Source organism: Gossypium arboreum, chromosome 4, assembly GCF_025698485.1.
Source record: "Gossypium arboreum isolate Shixiya-1 chromosome 4, ASM2569848v2, whole genome shotgun sequence".
Lineage (NCBI taxonomy): Eukaryota > Viridiplantae > Streptophyta > Magnoliopsida > Malvales > Malvaceae > Gossypium > Gossypium arboreum.
In genome coordinates this window covers 1,427,933-1,438,928 of record NC_069073.1, presented here as the reverse complement: position 1 = coordinate 1,438,928, position 10,996 = coordinate 1,427,933, and the positions used below count along the sequence as shown (strand labels likewise).

Below are 10,996 nucleotides of genomic sequence, written 5' to 3'. Positions count from 1 at the left end.
TCTACTAATTTTTTTCTAGAATTTTTGACTTAGCCAATTAGTACAGTTTATTAGTTAAATTTTTCCCTGTTTCAAAACTCGACTGCACTGACCTCTTCTTATTTCGAACCATTTTTCTTCCTGTACAAAATTCATATGACTAAGTCGTTTGTTTCTCTCAAAACTAGATTCAACAAGCATTCTAACCATATAAATTATACCTTCTAATTAGTTTTGTACAATTTATGGTGAATTTCCAAAGTTGAAACAGGGATCCAGAAATCGCTCTGACCCTGTTTCACTAAAACTCAGATATATCATAAAATATAATACTTTTACCTGTTTTGCTTATTCCATAAGAAAATATACATAATAAGCTTTAATTTCTTATATTATTCATCTTCAAACTATGTTTTACAATTTTTAGTGATTTTCAAAGTTACATCATTTCTGTTACTTGAATCTGTTTTTAGGTTACTTTCACATTTTCATAATTTTCATGTGATAATCATCATTCAATCATACATATTAATAAACATGTATATCATCAGCTATTTTCTTAGCTAATCACTAGCAAGTATTTACACATCATTCATTATTCATATTATACCAAAAGTAGCTAAGTTTCTATACATGCCATACCCAAAACAAAACGACTAGTTATACGGAGTTATTTCTTTGATAGTGTGATCGGCCTCCGACATTTCCTTCGATCCCCGAGTGACTAGATAAGTACTATAAGAAGAAGAAAATAAAGAGATTAAGCACTAGGCTTAGTAAGCTTACAAGCAAATAAATCACAACATTCAACATAATGGATAATTATGCATAATATCATCTAACATCATAAATTTCTTTACTTCTCAATTTCTATCTTATTCTTTATTCCCTTACCTTCTTTCTTACCTGACCTTTCCTTTTTCATAAGTATAATCTACTTTTCCTTTGCTGTTAATTCACTGTAATTTAACTCGTATCCTGACCCGTTGAACCACTCGGAATACTAAGGATACTAGGGCCGTTCCTGTCTATCAATATCCTGCCAATGCCATGTCTTTGACATGGACTTACATGAATTATTCCTGTCTCTAATGCCATATATAATATGGACTTACATGGCTCAATCCTGTCTCCAAAGCCATATTTCTAATATGGACTTACATGGCTCATTTCTGTTCTGTCCTGTCAACCCTAATATCCTAACATTCCTAGGGTTCAACCGGGGCTTTCTAACAGTTTTCCTCTGTCACTTCACCTTAAATTCGACTTTAAATATTTTCATAACATAAATATATAAATGCTGGAAATTGACAATAATAATGTAAAATAAAAGAATATTGCATTTATTTACTGTAAACTTACCTTGATACAAAATGTGACTAAACCTTACACTTTAGTCCTTTACTTTTTCTTTTCCTCGTTCTTCTTTGGATTCTTGATCTATAATATAAAATATTTCTACCCATTAGCATTTATTTGATTTCTATTTCACTTCACAATTTATGCTGTTCAAAATTTGAAATTGCACTTTTACCCCAAAATTTACAGTTTTTACAATTTAGTCCCTACTCAATTCACCCATCAATTAAACTAATTTTTTCTAAATTAACACTTTTATTTTATCATTATAAACTATTTCACAGCCTTTGATATTCTGAATTTCAACACCAACATCTAATTCACAATTTTGCTCACAATTAGGTCCTAAATACCATTTTCTATCAAAATGACTTAATAAAACAATCTTAATATGAAATTAGAACTTCAATTTCATAATAATTCATCATAAACTACCCTTACTCAGCCAGGGTAACTTCCAATTTCACCCACCAAATCAAAAACTAATGAATTAGATGATTGGACCTAATTGTAAAAGTCACAAAAACATAAAAATTACTAAGAAATAGTAAAAATTGAACTTACATGGTGCAAAAATATGAAAAACCAGCATAGGAGACCTATTACGGTGTTTCTGGCTGAGAAAGATGAAGAAATGTCTAGATTTTCAATCACATCATTTTTTTAACTATTAACTTTTATGCTAATTCCAATTTTGTCCCTTGTTCACATTGTTTTCTTGCTTATTTCATACCCAAACCGTCCAGCCATTAACCTTTGGGTCTAATTGCTCTTTAAATCCATCTTTTTAAATACTTAAGCTATTTACTCACAATTTAATAAATTTTGAGTTATTTTCGATTAGTCCTTTTTAATTAATTAGCTATCCAAACATCAAAATTTTCTAACGAAACTTTAATACTAACTCAATGACACTTCATAAATATTTATAAAAATATTTATAGCTCGATTTTCAAATTCGAGGTCTCGATACCTCGTTTTTTGACCCGTCGACCTAATAAATTATTTTAATTCACTAATTTCACCATTTCACAAATTCTTCTAAATTCTTACTTGACTCATAAATATTAAGTTACTATCTTGTTCAATCTTATTTGTCCGATTTAGTGATCTGAAATCACCATTTTTGACACCACTGAAAATTAGGCCGTTACATTCTACCTCGGATTTGTGGTTTCGCAACCACTGTTCCATTTAGGCCCTATTTCGGGATGTTACAGTGTAGCCTCTGGTACAATGAAAACTGGACTAATCACAATACATAAATGTGTGTAAGTCCATGCGGCCCGAATTTGCAAAAAGAATTGTTGTTTTCCCACTGTTTTGCTATTTTTTTCCTACTGTTTTGTTGTAATTTCACTATTTTGTTCCTACAATCTTGTTGTTATTGTTTGGATATTGTATAACTCTTATTATTATATTGTCAATTTTGCTACTATTTTTCAATTTGTTAGGAAACATTTATTTTAATATTTTTAGTATTTTTATGTATTATATTTTTAAAAATTATATAAAAAAATAAAATACAAAAATTTTAACACGAGCGGGTTATACTTAAGTTTTAACATTTTTATCTGAGTCGAATTTAGGCAAAAAATTAGACCCATTTTTCAAACCAAGTCGAACTCAAACCTATCAATCATACCTAAAATTTTATTAGGCCAGGCCAGATGATAACTCTATGTCTATTAGAAGAATGTTCAGCCGCATTAAAGCTACAGGTCATACCGTAATTCCTCATTGAATTGGCTTAAGTTTTATGTCTTGAATGTATTTATAGATAATTTAGCAATGGAAAGAACGTTGTAACGTCCAGTTATTTAATTAATTTTTTACACAAAAATTCAGCTTTTAATTTCCTTAAAATTGAGGGTAAATTATATATATAGTCATCTAATTATGAAAAATTGTAAATTTGGTCATTTAGGTGTTCGATTTTTTTTTCTTTTTGGTCACCAATTGTTAAACGGTTGACTGAAAGATTACTTGACAATTTTTAAATTGGCATAATAGTAACTTTAACACTTAATATTTGTACATTGTGTCAATTTAGTCTTGATTCTAAAAAATTTAACCCTAAAAGTTTTTACATTATGTAATTTGGTCTTTTTTTTTATACAATATGTAAATATTGAGGGTTAAATTTGATTCAAGATATGCTCTTATTCGGTCACCAAATCAAACAACTGTAACAATCCGTTTCTATTGGCTAAAGCCCATAGCAACCCCAATAAAGAACAATAGTTTACTCAACACACATCAAAAGCAACTCTCAAACTCCACTCAAGAGTTTTCACCAACAACCAACAAAACAAACTAAACCCTCAACACAAGGAAAGAACAAAGTGGGTTGAAAGTGTTGTAAATTTCTACCTCTCCAAGCTGTGAATCACCAAGGGAGAATGACGCCTATTCATAGGCTGAAATACCAGCAAGATAATCTCCTCTAAACAACAAATAAATCTTTAAAAAATTCATTGAGAAAATATAATAATTATCTCTTAATTAATCATTCAACAAAGTGATAATGATAAGAGTTAAATCCTTATCCAATTAATCACATGTCCATCACAAGGATAGATCGAAACTCTTGAGAGTCCCAACCGAACCATGTTAATATTTTATCAAATATGTAACACTTTTTGTAGATCATAAACAACTAGCATCAATTGGGTAATTGGGTCGAAACCTTCCCATAACCCAAGTAGAAATTTGTTCTCGTTCTAATAGAACATGAAATGGGCAAACCAAATTTCTGTTTCATTAAGAAAGAGAGCTAGTTGGGATGGATATAATTGGAAGAATTAGGGTTTGTGATGTGTAAATGATACATGGAGTAGGGAAAGCTTAGTAAGAGTATTAATGGAAGAAAAAGACAAGGAGTGGATCATAATCTTAAAACGTTCAAATCAGAGTGTATGGAAAGAAGCTGGAGTAGCTATGATTATCTGCTTATTGGCTGCCTTAATCGGACTTTTTAACATTTAATAAAGCCAATAATGACACGTGAAACACTCACTGGTGGGAAAAGAAAGAGCACTTAAATCCTTTCTTGTCATTCACAGGATCTGACACTTTGCATCCATTTTAAGGTTTAGGTTTCTCTTTTTCTTTTTAAAAGATAAATTAATCAATTAATTACTTACATGCATAAAAATGGACGAATATATTAGTTTGGAGTGCATTTGAAATGTAGTAAGAATTTGAAGTTCCGCACGAAAGAAAGAGATGGAGAGGCAATTGGCATTGGTAGGAGATAAAGCATAAAGAAAAGATCATTATTCCTCCACATCCAAGAGAATTAAGAAAGGAAGAAAAGAGTGGGGTACGGCCTCTTGGCTTCGTGCTTGGTCTTAAATGGAGGATTGTGAGTAAGGGCCACCAATCAACGAAGCTCAGTTCATAGAAAGGTATGTATGGTAATGGCAGTAGGCAGGCAGGTCATCAAAAGTGTTGGTGATCCCAAGGAAGAAAGCACCTATGGCTATACCCACACCAAAGTTAGATTCCCCCTCGCTTTCCCTTTTCTCCCTCTCTATGCAATTAAACTTCAACACAAACAAAAAGAAACGTATTTTAAAATGATAAAATACAACAAAAGCATAGAAAGATACATAGGCACATAATGCCTGGATCTTGTTGATATAAGATACACCAATTTTACTATCGCAAAAATTACGTAGGCCTTAGTTCTAAGCCATGAGATACACCATCTTTTAGAGTAAATTAGCTAGTGAGTGGCTAAGTTGAGAGTAAATGTATAATAGCTCTTGGGTAATTTTTTGAGCGAGACTTGTAAGCTTTTTCGGTTGTGTTTTGAGGGTCAAAACACTTGTAATCTTCATCTTCTTGATATGGTGAAATTTCTTGTCGTCCCTACCCATGGAGGTAAGCTTTGAAGCCAAACAATGTGCATCCTTGTGTCTCTTTCTTTATTCTTTTTCGCACATTATTTCCTCAATCAGTTTAATAAATTAAAATATTCCTATCTTTTTTTATTTCATATTGAAGTATCTATTTTAAATTTCTCTCAATAATATCACTTATTAATTTAAACATTTTCTTAAAATAATTTATCTATATTTTTTTCAAAATAATACAGTTAATAAAACTAGTTATTATTATATTTTAAACTGATGCATTTAGTATTCATTTTTTATCCTATTTGCGCTACAACTGCTTATGGATCTAAACACATGTTACATCACTAATTTTAATTTCACCGTCAATATTATTTTTTAATCTTATCACAATCAACGGATTAACCTCACCGCCTATTTGAAGAACTTCAAGCCCAAATTCGGAGAATCTTTTACAACAGCAAATAACTTTCCAGAAATATTATTTTTATATTATGATCACTTGTATCCTTGAGTTGTATTTTATGAGACAAAATCATATAACTTTGGGATCAAGATGGAGAATGTCACACATTTAGGTTGAATCTCTCTATATGTTTAGAATGCCAAAAATAAAAAAACAAAAAACAGTGGCTTGAGAGACAAGAAAAAAATATAGTTGAGTGAGAGGAAAAATAAGTAAGGTTGAAACTCAACTTGGATGATTACGAAATAGTGAGCTGACACTTGGAAACATTGAAGAGGCAGATATGGACCAGAAAGGACAAATTATTGATTTGCTAAACACCATGGGAGACAAATTGCCACTATCCCACTGATTTGCTGTTAAATCTCACACTAAGCAGAGTTGATACATGTAAAAAGACAAGCTTTTGTGATTAGTTGTGCCCAAAGCACACAGAATAGTCTAAAACAGTACCAACATAAAAGGAGACAAATTGCCACCATCCCATTGATTTGCTAAATCTCACGATAAGTAGTGTTGCTGTATCCTGGCTCGATTTTCATCCCACCACATCCTTGCCTGCATTTCTCCAAACCTTTCTCGGCTGCAATGTATCAGTCATACATATCAAGAAGCAAAAATTGATTTCTTTTTATTACTATTAACACTTGAATCAAATATTAAGCTCTCTTCTACTGTTTGCAAATGGAGCCGTCGAGAAGCGGAAAAATTGGACTCCTGGCTCTTCAAAAGGAAAACAAACTCATAGCGGGATAAGCAGGGTCAGGGAGGTGAGGGGATCAGCATCCAACTCATACTAGCAATAATATGGACTAGGTTTTTGGATCATATGCACTACACAAGTTGGTTGCACTCCCAGAGTAACCAAACTAATCTATCTAATCGTTTGCTCCTGTCAGCATTGTTCCATTTCTTCACTCAAAGCAAGGAAGAGTTGGGGTCTCATGCTTCAGTCAAATAAACAAAGAGCAAACTGAATCCCTAGGTCTACTCTGCATTTTAGATTTAACATACATACAAGCTGTTTATCCTAGTTTTGAAAAGCGCAGTGCTATTTTTATTTGACCCATGACCATCTCACAAATGACATAGAACAACTAATTCACTAGCATTACCTCTAGTAGTCTGAGAATCAGAATTTCAAGCATTTCAGCATTTTAGAGTTTAAGACTACTACTAATAACGCCTATCCTAAATGGTACAAAGCTTACTCCAGAGCAAAGAAGGATCAAATGACCGGTTGGTAATAATCAGCACGAAAACATAAGACCATAATAACATTTTGGCTTTTATTCCATCCATTCTCATGTCTGGAACCAAGAAAACAGCAACCAACTAGTTACATACCTGAACCGGACACGTCTAAGCTCCCGGGAGCCACCTGGAACTGCTCTAATAGTGAGGTAAACCCCTGGTTCATCCTGCTCAACCCATTCAGTTTCCATGTCACTGGCATTACTGATAGAGAGCTCTCCAGAACGATCTGCTTCTCTTGATGAACTACTCCTTGCAGAGCCATCTATAGATGATGTCTCAGTCTTGGCTCCACTAATACTGGAGAGTTTTGGTGTTGAAGCAAGTGCAGCTGAGTCATAGTATTGACGGGATTGAATGGGTTGATGGTCTAGGGAATCTGATGAAGAGTACCCCATTCCTGTTGGTCGCACAAAGTTGCGTGGCTGCTCTTTGTTCAGTGGTGGAGTCGCAGGACTATTCTTAGCTGATTCAATTCTTGAGCCCTATAAGAGATGTAAAAAAACCCATTTGAAAATGAAAAGCCCTAAAACGCTTATGGACTGTTGGAAACTTAGGAACTAGGACTTTACTGACTCATGCTAAGGGCAACATGGAGAGAAGAAGCTTACTTCATCTTCAGATCTGGGGGGGGTTGAAACTGGGACTGCTTGATGGTTGAAGCGTTGAACATTGTATAATTCCATGACCTTGTCATAGTTCTCTGCCCACCACCTTTGAGCTTGCCATTTATTAAACATTTCACGACTGATTAAATTAAGAAAAGGATAGATTAGCACTCCAAGCAATTGGTAAGAAACTATAGAATGAAAAAAAGAGCAGAAGTTGATAATTGCAGTACTGAAGTGTCAAAATCCTTGAAATAACAAGTATGCAGCACAAGAAATGAATAAACAGTTGGTTATTAACAGATCTACAGAAGCCTAATGCCTCAATAAGCCTAGTGCCTCAATAGTATCACTTGAACCCATTCATAAGATGATAAGAATCGAGAACATCAGTTGCCAATCAAAATGCCATCAAAAGGAATCAGGTGATCACCTCGCAGAGTCATATATTTTTAAGTTCCCAACGGATAGCATAAAAGCTAAAATGCTCTTTATGCTATATTTTCAAAAAATAGTTTTAAACAATAATTATCAGAACTATATATCCCATCAATGTATCAGCTTACTATGCAGATAAAAGGTGGGTCTTTTAGAAGGGCCTGGAACCATTGCAGATTTGCAATCTTTGGCTTTCACTCCGGTATAACCACTATTTTCTAGATAAAAGGTAGACATAAGAATGTTTCAAAGTGCAATACAAGGATAAAATTAATAGAAAAGAAGAAAGAAGGAACTGAAGAAAAGGCTGACTTTTCCCTTTTAAAATTTCTGATAAATATATTATCATCATTTCTATAAATTATGCAATGTGATCTCCATATTCATCCATTCCTAATAGCTAATTACGATTATCAAAACACTAGCATACAAAGAAAAAATGCAATAAAATAAGTCGGTAAACAAGGAATGACTTGATGTGCAAAAGGACAATTTCTTGAGATTCTATTAAAAGCTTTGTTTGGTCACCACTATCATCAAATAATGTAAATTTTGCCGGTGAACTCCATGGGAGAGAAAAGGGAATTGTATGTACCTACATAGCATGTGAAGAAAACATTTATTTAGGCCTTTAATGTTTATGTCACAGTAGATTCGACAATCACTGTACTGCCTACACAACGAGAAAACAAACTTGGCCACAAGTGTCATCTCAAGTTCCACTTACGCACAAGACCAATTTGACAACCCACTGTCCAAGGAATAAGAACCACATACAGGTCGAATTGAGGTTATATGTCCATGAGACAAACGATTTATTGCCCTTGCTATTGCATGATTAAGTGGCAATGCAAGAAAAGCAATAATGCCAAGTGGGTCAACCCATATACGGTGGCCACTTAAATGATGATAAAGCCTCTCATGAAAATTTAGAGAGACAGTCACACAGAAATTTAGTGCAAAGGATAATGTCAAAATGTTACCACCACCATATTTGCTACATGCAATAACAATCCTACAAGCTGAAACCTCCTATGTCGAACACAAGAGCAAAGAATGGCAACCAAACTGAAACAATATAAACACTTAAAAAGCACATATTCGATATACAAAGAAAAGTTAAAGAGTCAAAGAGGGAATATACAAAAATGGCTACCATTTCAATACCCCAAACGAAAATCATGTGATCACACATCCAGACAAATCAGAACCGTCACTATCATATATACCAATAACAAAATAAAGTACCTGAATCGAATTCGTTTCAGATCATTCCCTCCTTCAGGCAATGAGACGAAAGTGATTAAAACACCGGGCTCCACTTGAGCAACCCACTCCTTAGGCTCATCTTCCTCCATAAACACCACTGATTCTGTACGGCCACTAACGGATGTTGGGGTACCTTCTGCACTGGAAAGTGCTTTTAGTCTTGATTCCATCTCTTTGCCCCACATTCGAGGAGTGGGGCTTCCTGTTCTTCGGTAAGGGCAATGGAAACGTGCCGAGTCTGAGGCGGCGTCCGAGTCGGCATAGTTCCGGTTATGGTTTGATGAACCAGAGCAAGGCTTGCAGTTTTTATAAGCCCCTGATGCTTTCAATGCAATGTCCTTGATCTGATAATTATATAAAATGGAAAAGTCCTCTGTCACTAAAGGGCTAGAGAAACAAAACAAATTCAGGGTTGTTTTTTTTAGCTTTTCCCATTTTTTTCTGATCCAGAATTTCGATGTTTGGTTGCTAAACATAACAGAGAAAAAAAAAACTTATTCCCGGCTTATTTTCCAATCAAAAACAACATAGAACCCATCAAAGTCAAATTATTACTAGTCTCCTTTTCCCGCATTTTCCCAGGAAACAAACACAAAAGCACGTATTCAAATTTCTATTTGTAGATAGAAACTAATAAAAATACCTGAGAAGTGAGAGCCTTAATGGCTTGCCTAGTCCTAGGTGTTTCCAAAGTATCTTCATCCTGTTGACGACCAACAGATCCATTGTTATCGTTTAGCTGCTTTGAACAAGCTATGCACGTTAACATCTTTCCTTCTCTAACTATAACAAAAACCCAGATCAGATTCAACAACCCAATTTCATAAACAAATATAAATGGCTATGTCAACGAGAGCAGGAAGCTTGCTTATGGGAAATTTTTGCTGGTTACGTCAAGGCCCCTTTTTTTATAATATATTTATGCTTCAAAACGAATGGGTCGGCTGTGAAATTTTCATAATGTGAAAGAAGAGTAAAAGGAAAGAAAGGAAGAGAAGAATCAGAGAGATCCCAGGCAGGTTGATATATAATAATGATTTTGGATATTAACGAAGGAATTTAAAAAAAAAAAAAGTGACCGTTAATGGAGGAAAGAGGGCATGGATTTTTGGTTGGAAATGAAAAAAAAAATGCTCTGTTTTTCTGCCTGTGCCAGTGGATCTTTTTCCTGAAGAAGGCTATTGAGATTTGGGCTAATTGGGAACTGGTACTCTATTTGATATGCTAACCTTTTTTTTCTTTCTTATTTTTAAGGCTTAATTTACAAATTAGCCCTTCAACTTTTTCTTTATTTTATTATTTAAACTATCATTTTGTCTCATTTTTAAAATATTATTAAATTAAATTAAAATGATAGTTTAAATATTAAAATTGAATTTTTAAATATACAAATTAATTTAGATTATTCTTTTAAAAATTTTCTTTTTAATAAAAATAATAAAAATTCAAATATAGTAAGAACTAAAATGGGCAATACAAATATGGTATAATGCCAATTTTGATCTGCTACTTGAAAAAATTGGAATACACTTTAATTTGCACATTAATTTTAATTCAATAAGGTAAATTTTATTTGATGAAATTTAAGAGAATCAAATGAAATAAATTTGTAGTATTTATGGAATGAAATTAAATTCCATATTTGAATTTAAATATTTTATTTAAGAGAATTAAATAATTTGTGATATCTGTCATTGTGGTTAACGCCTATCAATGCAGCCTATTGCTTATCGTCTATCAATGTTAAACCCTAATAACAAATT

At 33.2% G+C, this 10,996-nt stretch overlaps 1 protein-coding gene and 1 long non-coding RNA gene across 2 annotated transcripts; both read right to left on the bottom strand.

Moving 5' to 3' along the window:
* Positions 1-473: 473 nt before the first annotated feature.
* Positions 474-2,071, bottom strand: LOC128291409 (uncharacterized). Its single transcript, XR_008281183.1, has 3 exons — positions 1,903-2,071; positions 1,342-1,419; positions 474-714 (listed from the first exon to the last, which is right to left on the bottom strand). It is a non-coding gene; the product is annotated as an uncharacterized LOC128291409 (long non-coding RNA).
* Positions 2,072-5,966: 3,895 nt separating this feature from the next.
* LOC108458424 (protein Brevis radix-like 2) lies at positions 5,967-10,445 on the bottom strand. Its single transcript, XM_017757812.2, has 5 exons — positions 9,877-10,445; positions 9,213-9,577; positions 7,530-7,665; positions 7,012-7,403; positions 5,967-6,247 (listed from the first exon to the last, which is right to left on the bottom strand). The coding sequence occupies exons 1-5, from the start codon at positions 10,000-10,002 to the stop codon at positions 6,166-6,168; spliced, it is 1,101 nt and encodes a 366-aa protein (XP_017613301.1). The 5' UTR covers positions 10,003-10,445; the 3' UTR covers positions 5,967-6,165.
* Positions 10,446-10,996: the final 551 nt, after the last annotated feature.